The sequence below is a fragment of the Cydia pomonella genome, chromosome 10 (assembly GCF_033807575.1).
Source record: "Cydia pomonella isolate Wapato2018A chromosome 10, ilCydPomo1, whole genome shotgun sequence".
NCBI lineage: Eukaryota > Metazoa > Arthropoda > Insecta > Lepidoptera > Tortricidae > Cydia > Cydia pomonella.
The window spans coordinates 14,486,467-14,506,746 of NC_084712.1; the positions used below are offsets into that span (position 1 = coordinate 14,486,467).

Consider the following 20,280-nt stretch of genomic DNA (forward strand, 5'->3'; position numbering starts at 1 on the left):
TTTCTTCAATAGTTGTTTCAACGCTTTCAAACACTTCCAGCTATGTCGTCAGATCAGTTTAGTGTAATAACAATCTACCTGCATTAACACAAGGTTGAATTTCGTTTAATACCGTGATGATATGGCGCCCAAAACTACCCTACCATCACTATCAGAAATGCTCAAGTCAATAAAACTTCATTTTAAGACACATCACATTATATTGAAAACGAGTTCATATTTTAGAAATATATTTTAACAATAATCATTCCTCATAAAATCGGTAGCTGTAGAAAATTATATAATAAGAGCAGACATTTATACTCTGTATCTTTAGGTATTTAAATAAAAATAAACAAACAATTTGTAAAATTTCGGGTAGTTAATCGACCAAATACAAAACCGCCTGGATCTGTCACTGAACGACCTGACTTTAACCTACATGATTTGATCATGTAATGTTTTCATCAACCCTCAACTGGCTTAAGGAGACATTTGAGGGTAGATTTTGTTTACTTTTATTTAAATACCCAAAGATACAGAGTATAGGCTTAGAATACACAGCGAATAATTTCTTGCGGTTTCAGAATCACAAAAAATGTAACGTATGTCATGCTTCATAAGCGCAGGCACTTGCAAGATAGAAACCGCAAGAAATTAATCGCAGTGCGTTCTAAGCCTGATATTACATAGTAAAAAAGTCAATACCCGTTAGTCACTAATCAACTACCCGTAATACTCTTCTTAAGTTAATGTTTTGTGAGTAAAACATATCCCACAAAATGTTAAAATCACTTGTAAATATATCCCATGAAAACAAAAGTTTAAAGTTATCTCTTACGAGTATCTATGTATAAAATATGTTGTGCATTTACAATATTTAGTAATACAGTCGAGTGGGACAAATGGGGACGCCTGCGCCTATTGGGAATTATGGGAGTGAAAAGATTTGATTCCAAATTTATTTTAAGTACATCATTGAAATATTGGGAATAGTTTTTATATTATAGGTTCCAGGTAGCCCCGCACGGCGTCTGTATAGTGAGTGCGTCTACATCGGCACCTAAGGTACACGAAAGCAAGATCACTTAAAGTTTTTCCGAAGGCACCTTACCTAATTAACATCAACGACCTAGTGTTTTATAATTCCTAACTTTTAGTTATCTATCGACAAAATATAAATAAATGTATAATATAAAATGCATATGGCATACAGATAGAGAGACGGACATTACGACATTATTGGTATTTAGTTTTTTCCTGCTGTGGGATCCTAACTAATTTGGCATTAGAGAGCCTAAGATATACTTACAAGTTTTACTTACGTAAGTAGGGATACAGCTATACTATAGATCTCGCCAACTATTACATAAAACCTAGAGGTTTTCAATAGTGGCTTATTGTGTTAAACCTTGTTTCTAAAATTAATAGTGAATAAATAAACAAAAAAAAAAGAGAGATAAATATAATTATTCCATTTCAACAAATAGCTTTGTCCCTACTTAAGTAAGTAAAACTTACAAGTGTATCTTAGACCTCACGCTCGCTACGTTTATCATAAGTTAAATTTAAGTACATTTGATAATATAATTAGTTAGGTACTGTTTGACATTAAGTTAACATTTGAGTAAGTTTTCTAAAGTTTCACCGTGACTCGCTGTCATAACCGGGGCTCGGCAATACGTTTCAGAAAAAGTGCCAGCCATAGTAGATTTACCGTTTCAGGAATAGCAACCTGTCTAAAATAGTTTAGATACATGTCACCTTTTGAGAAACTAGTGAGCCGGTAACTACTGGGATTTTTTTTTTCCCCAGTAGTTACCACTGGTAAAAGGTGGGTTTTTTTTCCCAGTAGTTACCACCAAAATTTGTTTAGCATTCAATATTAATAAAAACAGTATAAATATGGAGTTCCTTAATCAATAATTAATTAAACGTTAAATTAATTATAAGTTAATTAGTTATTCGTTTCATTATAAGTCGATAACTGTTTCAGTAAACTGCCTTAAAAGTGAAAAAAAAAACGGTTTTTGACTGATTTGTTTGTTCGTTCGTGTAATTGTGTCGTTATTTATTGAAAAGGACTTTATTGTCGATGGCGCTTGCGCCATTATCAACGATGCTCCTATACAAATACAACGCTGCGCTACGCAGTGTGCCGTAAGCGTCCTTGACAAAAGATCCAGGTTTCATAGAAAACGTCACAATTAGCTCAATTTACGATTAATAAGATCCTTTTTATACTACGTCGGTGACAAACAAGCATACGGCCCGCCTGATGGTAAGCTCCGGGTACGTCCTTAAACTACGTTCACAAGAGAGGTATGGGCATTGTGAATGTCATCTCGCTTTGTGTGGTAGGGCACAGCACAGCGGATGTCATTCCAGATCTAGAGCAGAGCCCAACTGGGGAAGTACCTTACAGAAAACCGCAGCCAAATAACACTAGACCCTACTCAGTGTTGTGTTCCTGCCGGTGAATAAGGTTGCTAGAGCTCAACGAGGGGTGGGAGGGGGTTAGGGTCGGCAACGCGCATGTAACTCCTCTGGAGTTGCAGGCGTACATAGGCTACGGATACTGCTTACCATCAGGCGGTCCGTATGCTTGTTTGCCACCGACGTTCTATTAAAAAAGCAGTCTCCGTAGCCCGTATACGATAAATGCTCTCATACTCTTGAGGGTAATGGCAAAAAGGAAAAAAAAACATATAATCTAATAGTTAATACCATACCATACATGTTGTATGACTGTTATCGCCAACTGCTGGGCGAGAGCTCGGCGGACGTTTTGACCGCTCAGACCAACCAGTATAAACGCGTATCTCTGGCTCGCACTCTCTATTAATGTCTCGGTCACGTTACGCTGGTCTTTGTTACTTATAATTAATTTGACGTTTCATTAATTATTGATTAAGGAACTCTATATTTATACTGTTTTTATTAGTATTGAATGCTAACCAAATTTTGGTAGGATTTTTTTCCCAGTAGTTACCAGTGGTAAAAGGTGAAAAAAAAAACCCACTAATTACCACTGGTAACACCTTGGTGGTAACTAGTGGGAATAACTCCCGCAGTTAAGCGACCCCTGTCCTGCGGTTGCGAGTCCGAGCCCGGGCTAGTCGGCGCGGCGCGCGCGCAGCACGCGGCACTGGCCGGCCGGCTCCACCAGCACGGTGGCGGAGCGCTGCACCCACGGCTCCCCGTCCACCTGCATCGCGCAACATCCCTCCAGCTCGATCTGCAACAATATTATCTCATTTTGTTGCCATGCCCAAAAGGTTGAACATAAATAGGTACGTTTACTAGATATAAGCAAAGTGCGTGATGGGGAAACTGAACGCATTGATCGCGATATTCGCGTTCGACGTGGCGAAGATGGAAACTATCATGGGCTGAAATTTTCGTATCATTTCACATTTGGTAAATGTGTACACGGCCACGGACAAACCACCACAGAACTATGTCGAGATAGGATAGAAGGAAAGAGTGTATGTCCCTCGCGTGCAAAAAAGTCGCCTCACGACTCCAATGCTCGCGCGAATATCAATCGGCTCCGACCGCTTTCCGCGTGACACGTCAGGTTTCAAAATCAAAATGACGGTATGTTAAACAATTCATTGTTGAAACACCACAACCAAAGTTGGAGCTGTTAATCCAGGTATTTCCTTTCATCGGTAAGTACTCTTTGTCCTAAAATATCTGTTATTTACCTAATTAAACTAGTAGTTCGCCCCGAACTGAGAACTCGCGGTTAGCCAAAAAGTTTTCAAAGTTCAACAAACAATTGCGTTTTTATGAAATCATTACATAATAGTGTGTAGTGACTTCATAACACGCATTTGTTTATTTTTAATTTGAAAACTTTGTTTCATGCAGAAATCACGCAAAAAACGTTTTGTTTTTTTTTGTGATACAGGAGGCAAACAAGCAGACGGGTCACCTGATGGTAAGCGATTACCGCCACCGATGGACACCTGCAACACCAGAGGGGTTGCAGGTAAGTACGTTGCCGGCGTTTAAGATGGGAGTACGCTCTTTTCTTGAAGGTTTGAAGGTCGTATCGGTCCGGAAATACCTCAGGGCAGGCGACAGTTCATTACTCAGCTTAGCTGTGCGAGGCAGGAAGTTTCTGGAAAACGCACAGTTGAGGATTGCCAAACATCTAAGTGGAGGATGGAAATCTTGTCGCGTAGGGCGATGGCGAAAAGAAGCGGCAGGGATTAATCCGAACAATTCCTTGGAGCACTCCCCGTTACACATGCGATAGAAAATGCAGAGCGAGGCCACATCTGTTAATGTTTCTGCTGTCCTTAGCTAGATGTACAAATACGGCGATGGCAGAATAACAGCGTCCGTTGCTGGAAGTCCTTAGGGCCGCTGTGCCCCGAGGCCTTTTGGCGCAGACATTAGCTGAGCCACCTTCCCTTTCAATTAGTTTTTAAGCATTATTGTGTACTTTTATTATGTACCGATGTTTAAACTTATTGAATAAACGTCTTTATTATTATTATTATGTTTGTCTCTTACAAATTCTCGGGACCATGGGGTCCCGGACATTTGGAAGGCATGCGTGGGGCCGAAGCCAACACGTAGATGTCCCTTGTAATAAGACAATTTAATCTAAATGTCATGTGACACCAACCGACGATTATCTCTGTTTAGTATCTACTGCACCCAAGGCCAAACCCCGGTTAGTGTAGGACTATTGTAAAAAAAAAGGGTACAAAAAGAAACCGGGCTATTGGGTTGAGTTGCCAGTGGTATAGGTTATAGCTATTTGCGGGCTTGGTTTCCGCAACTCGACGTCATATTTCGCGCATATTTTGCATGGTGGGTTGTCGGCACTACTCCTGCCAACCCAACTCTACCAAGAAGCCTAGCAGACCCTTGATGTTGCCGACGAATTCTGGGAGAGACCCCGGCGAACCGAGGTATTGTGCCCGGTACTCTGCCAACACTGGGCATTCAAGAATGACGTGGGCGGCTGTCTCCTCTGCCTCCATGCATGCTCTGCAGAGGGGGCTATCTGTAACACATAGGGTTAGTAGGTGTTTGTTTAGAGGGGCGTGGCCGGTTATGGCCCCAGTCAAAAGCTGGAGCTGTGGCCTCTTCAGCTATCTCAGCCTCCTCGACAAACCGGGGTCGATTGTCGGGAGGGCTTCCTTCGCCTGCCTGCACGTGCCTAGGTTAGACCAGTACTGTTGGTGTTTTACCTTGGTATTGTGTCGCAGCATGTTCCGGAGCCAGGCATAAGGCAGGGGTATAATTGGCTCCGGTGCTGCCACCCTCAGTTCCGAGCCTCCTCTCGCCAATATGTCGGCTGCATTGTTCCCTCGCGAGTTGCTGTGTCCCTTGATCCACTGCAGAGTTACGCTAGTGGTGATGCTTACCTCTGACAGAGCTTGCAATGCAAGTGGACTAATAACCGGGACTATGGAGGATACTATGGCACCTGCCCTCATCATATGTTTATAAAAACACGACAAAATGGACAGGTGGTGACTCGCCAACTCACAATATGGGTCCCCAAAAACGATCACTCGCACGGAGCGACAAGGAGACAACATTGCGTGAGCGGCTCAGGGTCTGGAGAGGTGTGCGCCGCTTATTATTATTATCTTACCATATCTCGGGACCATGGGGTCCCGGACCTTTGGGAGGCATGCGTGGGGCCGAAGCCAACAGCGCAGAGGCCCTTTAAGACAAATTAATCTACAAGCAAGGGATACACGTGGCGGATACCATCTCCGAGCGCACAATATGATACATCCGGAGATGGTCCCCGCCAGGTGCAAAGACTATTGCAGTGCAGCACTTTTGTGCTGCGATGGGATCTAAGGTCAATATAAGGCTATTGATTTGAAAGTTGGATGGACTGGATAATAGGCTATAGGAGGAGACCAGCGGACACCTGCCGTGACAATCAGTAATTGTGTAAGACAGGCGGTGACTCGCCAACTCATTGAGTGGGCCCCACAACGGCCGCACGCACAGTGCGACAATAGGGCAACATTATTATTATTATTATCTCTACGCAGCGCCAAGGAGTCAAGCCGATCCGAAATACGCTAGCAGTCGACAATTCGAGCCGCTCTTCGTTGGATGCGGTCCAGAGGGAGAAGCTGGTACTGGGGTGCCCCTGCCCATAGATGAGAACAGTAGGTATTCCATGTCCGATCCGAAATACGCTGGCAGTCGACAATTCGAGCCGCTCTTCGTTGTATGCGGTCCAGAGGGAGAAGCTGGTTCTGGGGTGCCCCTGCCCATAAATGAGAACAGTATTCCATGTCCGATCCGAAATACGCTGGCAGTCGACAATTCGAGCCGCTCTTCGTTGGATGCGGTCCAGAGGAAGAAGCTGATACTGGGGTGCCCCTGCCCATAGATGAGAACAGTATTCCATGTCCGATCCGAAATACGCTGGCAGTCGACAATTCGAGCCGCTCTTCGTTGGATGCGGTCCAGAGGGAGAAGCTGGTACTGGGGTGCCCCTGCCCATAGATGAGAACAGTATTCCATGTGTGGGCGCACCTGCGCCTTATAAAGCTGTAGGCGGTGGGCCGGTGTGAAATACTGTCTAAATCTGTTGAGCACACCAAGCTTTTAGAGGCTAATTTAGCCTTACCCTCTAAATGGCCGCGGAACTGGCCTTCATTCGAGATGTCGACGCCAAGGACTCCGATGCAGGGGAATGCTCTCAAAATGAGGCGTTACATTGATAAAAAATATAACGTTTTATTGCGTGATTTCTGTATGAAACAAAGTTTTACTATCAATTTAGCGCAAACTAATATTGAAAGTAGATATATGCGCACATATTTATGTAGTAATAGTGTGTAATGACTTAATAAAAGGCAATTGTTTTTTGTATGGAAAACGAACCACCTTAATTAGATACCAAACTCGACCATACTTACTTACAAATAACGACCAGAATAGCACCCACAATATAGTACATTACGATACAAGTGCGAAAAATAGGAAATTCGAAACGAGTGGCGATAAATTAAAACACGACCGAAGGGAGGGTTTTAAATCGACACGAGTTGCGAATTACCTATTCGCACATGTATCGTACAACGTTTTACAGTACATATGGCCCTTTAAATGTTCGACACAGTAACGTAATATGCTACTTCTCGCACTAGTGCTATAAAGTAGCCCCATATGTACTGTAAAATAACTTTTTGGCTTTCTAGCTCCATAACTCCTGATCGCCTGCTCAGAATTTAATGACTATAATATAATGCCCTCAACTACACGTTTACCTAATTTCATTTGAATCTAAACAAATTTACTTTCTATTAATTCCGTATATTATTTTCATCATGACAGGAGCTGTCAATTGTGTGTTTCCATTGCGGCTTGAATTTGCCGAGTCAAAAGTAAGAATAGTGATGTACGCTGCAATTTTCTCACTCGATTAGGTAAAATCGATTTTGAAATCAAAGGAAATAATTATTACTTTTTATATTATTATGTACATAATATTCTTAGTGAAAAGCAATATGTACCTACATATTGTATTAATAATTATGTAATTAAGGGCGGTAAACAAGATTTACGAACGAGTGGGAATTGAACAAACGAAATAGAAAATTCTCTATTTGCAAAAAGATATGGTACAATAAGGTTGTATTCGAAAGATATTTGTGTGCAATGACATATTTTGCTGATTAAACATGCAAATATTTACATAAAACAATAATAGTAGTTTTGGTTAATAGCATTACAATGACTAAAATTATTATCTACGTACTTAATATTACATTACATGTCGAATAAATCATTTAATGAGTAAAACACTTGTTTCTTGAGCCATTGTGGAAGTTGTGTTTTAAATGAGTTTAAAGGCAAGGGTTTTGTATTTTCCGGAAGGGCATTAAATATTTTCATGCATTTTTACCACTGGTAACTACTGGGCAAAAAAAAAATCCCACTAGTTACCACCAATTTGGTTTGGTAAAAGGTGGGATTTTTGATAGTTACCACCAAAATTTAATTAGCGTTCAATACCAATAAAAACAGTATAAATATAGAGCGCTTAGGTAAATGGTGGGAAAAAGAATCCGAGAATCCCAGTAGTTACCACTGGTAACAACTTGGTGGTAACTAGTGGGAATAACCCAAGGAGTTAAGTTGAGTTTTATAACATTTTAATAAAGACATTTCACAAACAAAATTTTTTTAAAGTATAATTGCTTTTTTCATAATAAATGATTTACTTTCAGACTATTAATGTATTTTCGCACTACTATCTCTTAAATCTACTATCCTCTGTCGGTTCTTATCGATATCAACGGCGATGACTAGAATCGGCCTGCCGCGTTCTAATCGATACTTATAAATCGTTTTCACGGGGCTTATGTTTCCTATCAGTAAATTTCACTCGTGACGTCAAAGTGTCTTCACAAAATGTTACACGCTCGGGTCCCCTTTGGAATCGATCAACTCTTTTCTTCTATCTCGATATAGTTCTGTGCAAACCACTAACAGTGAGCCTATTGTGAATGTGCCCCCGAACCTCGATTTTTTTAGGTAGGAGCATAAATTTGAAGCTGCCAAACATTACAGGATCTGCCATCTTGTGACCTAAACCGAAAACTTAAACTTGACATTTACACTTCACGTCAACAAACAGAAGTCTCTTATACTGCCCCCTACAGTCCAAGCACGCTCCCTATAAGATGGATGGCTACGGTCATATTTTAGTATTCCTACTTATTTGCAAGAAATTGTCTAATGTATATACATACCTTTATTTGCGAAGCTTGTGCAAAGCGATAGGGCTCCGCCAATCCGCACTGCAGCCTCGCTATGTGGAATGACGACGATATGCCAACAACCTGTGAAAATACACAATTACATTTCATTATTGTTTTTTTTTCTAAACTAATATTATATTTTTTCTAAACTATTTTTTTTTTATTTTATATAGTGCTAGTATTAAGATATCTCATTTCTTTTACCTGTCTTTGTTACAGCTAAGAAGTTTCAATCCCATTTTCCACATATAAAAACTGCTATTTTGTGTAAATAAATATAATCCAAGAACTTACCTCAATTTTTCCATCGCTAATACTTTGTTCTTCCACATCTCCTTCATTCCCCATATCTGCAAACAAAAATGTATAATATTACATTCAGAAGCAGAATATAAAATAAAAACAGCTAAATGCATGAATGTATTAAGTTGTCCAACTTATGTACGGGCAATATCTGGCAATAAATATTGCAAATCGGTCTTCGTAAAGAGGTTCGGCTATTTCGGCTTTGTAGTAGTCCCAATTTACCTAAGATGATATGTGGCTTTTGGCAATGGTTGTACTCTAGCAATGAATGTGTTCAAGTTTACGTGTTACGATCATCAATTTGATTTAAACTTATTAGTTTAACATCAATAAAGCGCTGTATATTTTTATCCGAAACGACACTTGATAAATAAATAAATAAATAAATATTATGAGACATTATTACACAAATTGACTAAGTCCACAGTAAGCTCAATAAGGCTTGTGTTGAGGGTACTTAGACAATGATATTTTATTATTATTTATGAATGCACAGGCAGCTTATAGCTGATACGTGCACATCAATGTCCTTGTGTTTTGTCCATTTATAAAATGTTTGTCGAGTCTGTTTTTAAAAGAATTCACTGAGGGTGCACTGATTACGGATTCGGGCAAACTGTTCCACACTTCTTGTCGTCGTCGAAGTGTCGTCTTGGATTGCTACTACTCTGCGTCCGTGTCAGCTTCAGAGAATGTCCTCTCAGTCTGTTACACATATTCCGAGTGAAAATATCACTCAATGCGGGTACGTTGTAGTGTCCTGTAAGTATTTTGTATGTTTCTATTAAGTCACCGCGTTGCCTTCGCTGCTCTAGGGTTCTCAAGCCCAATTCCTTTAACCTATCCTCATATGGTCGGTTGCGAAGAGATGGAACCAGTTTTGTTGCTCTTCAATTAGATTTTTCAATAAGATCAATGTCCTTCCGGAAATATGGGTTCCAAATTTGGAAGGTATATTCCAACAAGGGTCTGATATATGTCTTATAGAGCCCAAATAGAGTATTTATAAATATTTAAATATTTATTTATAAAATATATAAATATTTATAAACACTTAAATACATAGAAAACACCAATGCTCATCACACGAATAAATGCCCTTACCAGGATTTGAACCCGGGACCATCAGCTTCGTAGGCAGGCCGTACCCACTAGGCCAAACCGGTCGTCAAATACGTATAAATACTTTAATTGATAGGCGGTCACCAGTGTTGGGAAATCATTGTAAACAGCAAATTGTGTCTTTGTAGAGAATTATTTATCGCGTAGTTGTTTTGAAATATGGTAGAATACGAATATACCTACCAAATTAAATCAATTTTGACAAGTTTTCGTTTATTCGTAGTTCTTAAGTTTTTATAAACATATAGTTAATAATAATGTTAGTCTCACTCCAGAGCTGCACGCCGGCGCCCCAGGAGGGGATGTTGAGCACCACGAGCGCCTGTATCGGCGGGAGAGGGATCGCGTCGCGCGCGTCAAGTCGCACGCGCAGTCGCTGCTCCAGGCCGTCGCATCTGCTGTCGATTGCGCGCCCGGCGCCCATTAACACGTAGGCCATCTGTTAGAAGCCAATATCGTGCTTTTACGTATTAGTACGTAAGCAAATAGCTGTCTCATTTTACGAACACTCCCACATCACATGGCGACCCTGCCATAAGCACTCGGCAGCAGAGCTTTCTACGTGGAAGAAATGATACGCTATTTGGACATGGTTTAGAATGGGCACTAAAATTTTACCTTCAACGGCTTGAATTTTGAACTGTCAAAACAAAAGGTCACGCATATGAATATAACATTTTAAGGTCTATTTGAGGTTTTTTTCGCTAAACTACAATTGTATTGTGTGGTGTGACCGACGACTACCGATAAAAAGCGTTGTGAAAGTAGAACACGAACATAACTTCCACACCGATGCTCGCGTAGTTGTACGCGAACATATTCGCAGGTATCGTATTTTTACATTTTAGTTGAGTATCCGGCTACTGTATCTGTAGAGGAACTGCAACGTCCGCGCTGTGGGAGTCCAGCGTGACCTGCGCATCCACACCGATGCTCGAGTTGTACGTGAACATGTTCGCAGGGATCGTGTGAAATACTCACGAAGTTGACAAACCGGATGCCATATCTGTAGACGAACTATGAGCGCGCGCTGTGGTAGTCCAGCGCGACCTGCGCGTCCAGACCGATGCTCGCAGGAAATATGGTAACATGTTCGCAGGAATCGCGTGACATCATACTGACGTAGATGAACATCCGGCTACCTTTACTGTAGAGGAATTGCAAGCGCGCGCGATGGAAGTCCAGCGCGACCTGCGCGTCCTCGCCGAAACTCGCGCAGTTGTCCGCGAACATGTTCGCAGGTATCTTGTGACATCATACTCACGTAGTTGAGCATCCGGCTGCCGTATCTGTATAGGAACTGCGAACGCGCGCGGTGGAAGTCCAGCGCGACCTGCGCGTCCACACCGATGCTCGCGTAGTTGTAAGCGTACAGGACGCGCTCGCGGCCTCGGCTGCGTAAGCGTCCGCGTGTGGGTTTTATTGTGATCTTCCATCTGCAGATAACCGTTCAACAGTTTAGAAGTAAAATAAATGCTCGAGAGATCTACAATCAGCAGCCAAACTAAGGAAGAGGCATCTCATTCATTTTCTTTCGGTTACACACTCTCCAACATTAACATAACACTTGGAGCTCCAAGCGGTGGCATCTAAACCTAGTGATTCAAACGTGTTCAATAGTAATATTACTGAGTTTTACCGTAACCGTTGGAAAATTGCTTGCATACCTCAAGCAAATATTACCTGTCTAAGAGCTGCTCTTCAGCGTGTTGCACGTCGTTGATGATAGCCTGTGCGTCTAAATGCGAGGCCAGACCGGCGCCCCAGCCCAGTACCCGGGATAGGTCGTTGCCGGTGCCCATTGGCAATATGGCCACTGATGCCTGAAAAAAATAAACTTTTAAGTTTCTAGGTCCCTTTTTAGCAACTTAATGCGGAGAATCTGCACAGGTACTGGTTTGTGGGCGATTGCCATCTGACCTTTTACCAGAGGGAGAACTAGACCTTTTGTACATAGATAAGTTCCAAGGAACTCATTAATACGAGCCGGGCATGTCCTCCAGTTTGAAAACCACTAGCGCTCATTATTTTCTAACGCTGTTTCGGCCATGTTTATTACTGGTTGTTTATTAGTGGCACTCCTAGGTGCCACTTTTGACCAACCGGAACCTGTACAGCGTTTGAAAAAAATGAGCGCCTTTACATGTGATGTAGCGAGTAGCACTTGGAGCGGACAGGCGACGGTGCCGTCGTCGTCCGCCACCTGGGCTCCATCCACCGCACCACGCTCGCAACCCCCGTCTATCACGGTATACTGTCTACCTTGACGTGTGGCGCCGCGTGCAGCACGTTGAGCGCCCAGGCGACGGTGCCGTCGCCGCCGGCTACGAGAACTCGCGCTCGTGGCGGCATCCACCGCACGACGCTCTCCGGTGCTGTCTCAGCCATGTCCACCACCTGATTAGGTACATTTGGATAGGTCAGAGGTCGGCAAACTTTTAAGAAAGCGGCCAAGTGCAAATCGGACTCGCCCATGAAGGGTTCCGGAACATTTATGACATTCTCGTTCAAACCAATTTTCGATGGAAGTTTGCATGGTATGGTAAGTATGGGGAACCCCCAAAATTTATTGTTTTTTTTTTTCTATTTTTGTGTGATAATCTTAATGCGGTTCATAGAATACATCTACTTACCAAGTTTGAACAGTATAGTTCTTATAGTTTCGGAAAAAGTGGCTGTGACATAAACGGACAGACAGACGGACATGACGAATCTATAAGGGTTTCGTTTTTTGCCATTTGGCTACGGAACCCTAAAAAAGAGCCAACCATGCAAAATAAATCCCCCGATTAAGTTGTAAAGAACCATAATTATTGATTTTGCTTAGCTAGTAAAATTATATTTTTTGGGAAACTAGAAGGGACCCTAGCCTAGATCTAACAGAATATTACTAAAGCCGTCTCGTAACTCCTAAGAACAAATATCCGTATCGCTTATTATAGTTTCTGACATTCCCTCACTCTCACATAAATACGGTTATTTGGACACCCTGTGAAACTCTGAATAGTACCTACACTTAATTAGAAGGATACATTTTAAACTATACCGCGCAGTATTGTAGGTTAATAAATATTGTAGGTATAATAAACAACTGTTCATACTAGCCGAGCAAAATTAAACCTTGACATGTAGTCACTTAACCCAGTTTATTTGGCCTGTACAATACATGTCTATCAGTTAACTTATTTGAACAATAGATGATTTGCATTTCTTTATCTACAATACACAAATGCTTTCATGCATTTTAATTTGAAATCAAAATACTTTTCAATCACAGGCCCTCAATGTTGTGAAATGACACTATTGTTTAAATGATTTTTTTTAAACATATTACCTGAATGGGATTCAACAGCCCTCTAAAAAGTGATAGCACTTCATCACTTCTATTGCTTCCAGATTTACGATTAGCTGTAATTACAATTGAGAATTAGATTTAATCACTTTATTAAAAATATGTATTACATAGAACATAATTATGTGATCAATATACTATGCTACTTATGCCTGAAAAAACTGGTTGGGTAACAGTTCATGAGAATGTCAACAAGCTCTTTAAAAATAGTTTGAAATCCATAGAAATTGTTTTCTTTACATTAAAAAAACAAAAAATATCTTTATCTTTGAGGTCTGCACATAGGAAATGTGATGAGTAGAAAATTTAGCACCTAAGTTAAAAAGAGGAAAATATTTTGGCAATGGGCAATTTAGTCAAGTAGGATGCATAACAAGATATGAAAAGTAAGTACCAAAAATGAAGAGTGGCTCCCAATCTGGAATTGTAGGAGGCTTTATGCCAGTTACTACTCCATTCTCAACCTGCACACACGCTGGTGGAATCATTATGTTACGATACTTCTGGAAATCACATTGCTGTAACAATTAAAATCATGTTAATTTTCATCTATAGTTCATTATTTTAGCAATAGAAAAAAGGTAAACAATCTTGAGATGTCTTTTTAATGAAAATTATTGAAAAACACTTTTAAGAGTATTACTTTTGAAAGCATAAACAAGTAAGTAATTGATATGATTTATAATTATTACATATTTGCTGTCACTTATTTTTCAAATGTGTTTTTTAATAAAAAGCACATCAAGATCGCCACCTTCTTTCTAATGCTACAAAAACGAACTATATCAATGATACACTGAAGTTGGCTAAAAAACTTTGCTCCAATAAAACCTAATTTCAATCATGTCTCTCCAATATATTTATGTATATATTGCAAAAAACCATTCAAACCTCGGAGTCATTGAAAGCACTATCATGGCATAGCTTTGTCCTTTGGCACCAGCAGCAATAATATTTTCGAATTGTGTCATCACTGTTGTCTGAATGTTCTGCTCTGCTATTACCAACTGCAATACAAAGCTTAGCATGAAGGGTTTAGCTTAGCATGAAGCAGGGAAAACACTATGATGATTACATAAAGTGTTATTTTTGTCCCATGTTTGAATAAAAAAAATTTAAATGTAGATATTTTCCATGAAACACTATTTAACTTCAAACAATTATCATTAAAATGTATTCAAGAGTGATAATATTGTTATAACATTATTGTAAGTTTTCTGGCACTGTTTACTAACAAAAAAAATAAAAAAAAATCTCACCTTATTATGATTCAATACCAAATTGAATAGGCACAGTGCGAGCATACGTGCGAGGCAACTTCCTCACACACAAACCGGCCAGTGTAGACGTGCTTCGGCCGAGGCAGCATGTCTACACTGGGTGGTTTCTGCGGTGGTGCATAAGGAAATTGCCTCGCGCGTGTGCTCACTCTGTGTGGACCCGCCTAATGAAATAAAATTAAGTTTTAAGGAATTTTTTATTCTCTTATTTTGTTATTTATGTTGCGATTACCACAACACACATAACACACACACTAAATAGTATAAATTACAAGCTCTATATTGTGAATTATTTAAGAAGGATTACTTACTGTGAACCCAATGATGGTGGAACTGTTTGTCAACTGGCCAAGTAAATTGTTTACACCTAAATTTTTTATCAACAACGCGTCGACATCTCTTGCACGCGCTCACACCACAGCACTCGCAGAAGAGCCCTACTAGGGGCAACATCAACTTACCACACACCGTACACTACAACATCGAAACAAACTCAAGTTAGGCCTGAAACTTCAACAAAAAAACGTAGAAAATATTGTATCTAATAGGTGTCTCTTACATAAATGTTATAAGGAATGGACTTGTTACATTGTATGCTTCTCCACGTATGACCACGAGACCTATATTTGGTTTGTAAGTAATTATTATCACCAAAAAGTGCGTGAAGTATTCGGTAAACCAAATAACTCAAGAATAAACCACCAATTAAAAAATAATGATTGAATATAACGTCATTTAAAATGTGAAACGTTTCCATAACAACGTTTGCTAACTTTTACATGAACCTACATAAGATTTATAATTAAATTTTGGGATAGAAAGCCCGAAAATCAATCAATCAAATCACAAAAGTAACGACATGAAAATATCGGCTCTTGTCGCTGCGCGTTGCGCATTTATCTAGCGATTGAACTAACTTCAAGTGTTAAAAATTAAACCTTTTTATATCGTACTATGTAACAATATTCATTGATACAAGTGTGATAAACATAAAAATAATAACGTTACTAGATGCTACACAACATACTACAATAATAATTGTAGTGTCAAATTATTTGACAGCTGAAACGCCGTTCCAAATATAATCTTAACCGCCTGTCCTAGTTTCGTCAGTCTTTGGCAACTCCTTTGTTGACAAGAAATGATAGAACGAAAGAAAGAACGTAGTGATTAGTAGTGATAATATGCTCTTTGAGTTTCGTTTTCTGGATGACTTTCAAGTGGCGCGGAGTTTAAAGTTACACATGTCTTGTCAATTTCCAAACAAAAACTATTAAAATAAATTGAATCAAACCCAAATATTTGATACCTAGTATGATGTTGATGAAAGTTAACTCCAAAGCGTGACCATATAGATGTTCACGTCTTATATTTGAACATTGCCGAATTCTAGGTGGTAGCTCGGGGGGTAGTCATAAAATCTCATCAATAGGGTTGTTTCCATCTACAAATCTTAGGGCAGAATTGTATCCCAATAAATTCTTTTGGATTATATGAACATGTTAAACTACTTTTAGGGGACCTGTAATGACCATATTTTTGTAAATATTGAATTTAAAATATCTGGTGGCACACGTCACGAGACCAAACTCGAAACGTCTTTGAAGATTCTGATGACGTCACAACTCTCGGATTGACACTGTTGATAGGCGATAAACAACAAATCGTCGGGGATAGTGCAATACCGCATAACTAACAAAGTCGAAAGAGTTCGAAATTCAAACAATGTACAAGGTAATTAATGTTTTTCATTTTACCATATATTAGCAAATTTTATTCGTCAATATAATATGTAATTTACATTATTTAAGTTATACAACTTATTTATAAATATACTAAAAACTAAACTACAAAACTTAAAATCTAGATCTAAAAATAAATAAAAATAGACTTAAAATAAAATAAAACTATCCCCCTGCGGCATGGTGCCGTAGATGCTAGCAGCATTTCCTCGCTGTATCGCAAGACTAATTCTTTGAGCGAGGAAGCTGCCAGCTCTGCGGTTACCGGTGACCTCCCTAATCCTTTTCGAAAGTTGTTGTTGGGGCGAGAGTCCGTCCAGGCCTGCAGCAGAACCGATTTTGAACGATAAAATACCTTCTATTATGTCTCTGTTTTTTATTTGTAGGCAGGCCTGGTTTGCCGTTGGAGGGTCCAAAAAGTGTGGGATAGTGGGACCTGAAGGAAGTGGGGCCAAAAGAGTGTCGGGGGTATCCGGCGATAGCACGTCGTTTGAGAAGAGGAGACGGGCTGCACCTTTAAGGTCTCCATCGCTAATTTTATTCTCAATGTATTTATTTTGGTTGAAAATTGTGTTTGACTTAATTTTATAGGTATATGCAGGCGGTGGAGGATGCTTGATACAATTGTTTTTAATTGGACCTTACTGCATTTGTTATTTACGCGGTATCTATCCCCGACGAAATGTGAGTTGACAGTTCGTATCTTCTACGTGTGTATGTAGTTATGTGTCAAACCGTAAACTGTGACGTCACACAATTTTCAAAGAGCGTTTTGGGCGCGAAAGCATCGGTCAAAATATATTTTGTTAATTTAACATATTTAAAGCCGTTTTTATTATAAAATTTGAATTTTAGGGCAACTTTTAGTTAATATAGAATAGAACGTAATACAATCGTTTCAAAAAATTGGAAACAACCCTATTCATGAGGTATTAAGAGGTTTATTATTAAAAAGTGTAATAAATGTGTTGCTTTATATAAAGCGTGTCCAATGAAACTTAAATGTATAAAAACAAATTAAAACGGCCACGCACCACGGAATACTTGTTTAATTTAGTTGCACCTACATAAAATACACAGTAAACAGACAAAGTTACGTAAGTCCATTTCGGCAAAGGAACGATTTATGATAACTCAGGGGGCCTACCGCGACAACCGAAATTCGCAAATTGCTAGGAATCTTTCTCTTTTACTCTCACGAAGACGTAATTAGAGTGACAGAGAAAAATGCCCGCAATTAACGAACTTCGATTTTCGCGGTTATAGCCCAGTTAGCGTGATAACATTTCGTACAAGTTATATGCTCGAAATGGAATTTTTAATTTACGATAACCTGAGATATATTTTTTAAATTGTATGCCCTAAACCAGATTAAAAATTTGCATCGGGAACAAAAATAAATAGGCGAATCCACACTGAGCGAGCATACGCGCGAGGAAATTTCCTCGCGCACAAAACGGCCAGTGTAGACGTGCCTCGGCCGAGGAACACGCGCGTGTCGCCTCGGCTGTGGCACGTCTACACTCGCCGTTTTGTGCGTGAGGAAATTGCATCACGTATGCTCGATCTGTGTGGACCCGGCTATTACCCTTAAAAGATAGATATACACCATCGATAGATATATTTTTATTTATTTTATTTTATTTATTTAAGGTTTACCAACAGATACAACACTACAAAAAATACAGATAAAAACCCAAAAATACATGAGTAAGTGTCTATCCAATAATAGGTAAACACAACATGCGTTAATACTAATCAATCAATTAAGACCTAAAGTATAATGTAATATAACATACTTATCGTTAAATTTAGTACTTCGTTTACATGCAGCTAGCGTTTTTATACTATAGCATTTTTATACAAATAATTCTTATAACTATTTTGACTTAAAGATAATATGTCGACTCGGGATGCTTTAAATAACTTGTTATGTTCCCTACATATTCTAGGTATGGTGCCTTGAGATCCGAGGTTCGTTCGGTAAGTTCTAAGAGCGAAAGGTCGGAAGTTAACTATACGAGAGTTTGGCCTTGGCACTGAAAATCTTATTTTGCCTATAAGTTCGGGAGATTCAATGATTCCATTTAATATTTTGTGTAGCAAAAGTTGATCTGCAATCCACCGGCGCTTCACTATAATATATAATAAAAGAAAGACAACCCCACCATACATTGTGTTGTTATAGGCAGAGTTTTCGATTAAAGCTCTTAGACAGTGTGATTTTTTGCCAACATCATTAGCAAACATCATCATATTTTAACCAATTTACACAAAACCTTAACAAGTTATAAACCTAAACCTTCCTAAAGAATCACTTTATTGAGATGTAGTGAATTGACGTTTTCCCCTCGATTTACCAGCCATGCCAGGTTGTGGTAGTTGTAGTCGTGCATCTAGCAAATACAAGTCCAGAAAAAACAGAGTTTATTGAAAAAAGATTTTATTCCACAAGTGACATTAAAGTATGTCTGAGCTTATTTGAACAAAGGTCAAGTGGGGTTTTCTTTTCCTTATTCATAATATCTAAAGCAGCTCCTGCCTTAACTAACATTATTGCAGCAGATTCTCTGTCTTCTTCACATGCTAAATGCCTGAAAAATATAAAATAAATGTTTGTTCCACACAAAGTAAAATTAGGCATTATTTATTTTTACTAACTTTCAAAAAGCAAGTTTCACAGTTTGACAGTATTGTGCAAATTACTTACAAAGGTGTGCAGCCTGTAGAATCTTCAAGATCAACTTTTATTTCTGGTTGACTTAACAGCAGCTCTACTATGTTGTTCTTGCCCAGAGATGCTGCTCTATGAAGGGGAGTAGCATGCAACACATCTGCCTCATTTACGTTTGCTCCTGCCTCTAACAGCAACTTTGCTATCTGGAAATATGATATATGCTGTAATTGCACCAGGATAGCTAAGTTAATATAACCTATGATATTTCAATGGATGCTAGCTAGTCATATATTTTATTGGTTTCTACAACTTTATGTGTATTGATCACCTCATTACTTCAGTCAACTTTTAAAAATGTTTCCTTGTTTTTCTGTCACTGTCCATTGTTGTTCCTATTCTAAAGCTACTTAAGATCATATACTTACATCTTTATGGCCCTTAGAACAAGCATAGTGTAATGAAGTCTGGCCACGGCCTGTTTTATGATTGACATTGGCTTTTTTACCAATAAGTAGTTGAACAACCTCAAACTTTCCCGCTGACGCTGCTAGTATCAGAGGAGTAGAGCTAGTGTCATCCGCTGGATCAATAGGACTTCCTGAGCGGATTATAAAATCAACCAAATTCTCATTTCCACCTAGAGCTGCCCAATGAATGATGAGGCGATTATTCTGTAAAACAAATTATCAGCCGTCTCATTTAATTAAGCCTAAAACCAATATCGGTATTTAACATAACTTACTTGGAAGTATTTTAATAATTACCGAATCCGCAGTTTTTATTAAGGTAGCATCTTGATCAACTTTAACTTTAACTTGATTAAAATCTCCTTTATAAGCGGTTTCGTACACAGATCCAATCGACATTGTATAAATATTAGTATTACCCAAGTATTTTGTACAAAATGGTGATGGTTTTGTTTTGAGTAAGTTAAAATACTTACTTATTCGCTTATATTATTAGTAATTTATTACTTTAAAGCTTATACGTAACACTAAGTGAAGGATCGATGTTTTGTTTATTCAATTCAATTTTTGATAGTCATGCCGCAATGCAC

The 20,280-nt window shown here is 39.2% G+C and overlaps 2 protein-coding genes across 2 annotated transcripts; both read right to left on the reverse strand.

Moving 5' to 3' along the window:
- Window positions 1–180: 180 nt before the first annotated feature.
- On the reverse strand, window positions 181–15,908 carry LOC133522204 (diacylglycerol kinase epsilon). Its single transcript, XM_061857436.1, has 12 exons — window positions 15,364–15,908; window positions 15,116–15,278; window positions 14,416–14,531; window positions 13,919–14,042; window positions 13,507–13,580; window positions 12,435–12,569; window positions 11,856–11,995; window positions 11,437–11,608; window positions 10,443–10,611; window positions 9,039–9,094; window positions 8,736–8,825; window positions 181–3,217 (listed from the first exon to the last, which is right to left on the reverse strand). The coding sequence occupies exons 1-12, from the start codon at window positions 15,559–15,561 to the stop codon at window positions 3,095–3,097; spliced, it is 1,560 nt and encodes a 519-aa protein (XP_061713420.1). The 5' UTR covers window positions 15,562–15,908; the 3' UTR covers window positions 181–3,094.
- A 3,064-nt stretch (window positions 15,909–18,972) lies between these two features.
- On the reverse strand, window positions 18,973–20,274 carry LOC133522210 (26S proteasome non-ATPase regulatory subunit 10-like). Its single transcript, XM_061857449.1, has 4 exons — window positions 19,988–20,274; window positions 19,649–19,894; window positions 19,257–19,426; window positions 18,973–19,140 (listed from the first exon to the last, which is right to left on the reverse strand). The coding sequence occupies exons 1-4, from the start codon at window positions 20,087–20,089 to the stop codon at window positions 18,990–18,992; spliced, it is 669 nt and encodes a 222-aa protein (XP_061713433.1). The 5' UTR covers window positions 20,090–20,274; the 3' UTR covers window positions 18,973–18,989.
- Between the last annotated feature and the right edge of the window lie 6 nt (window positions 20,275–20,280).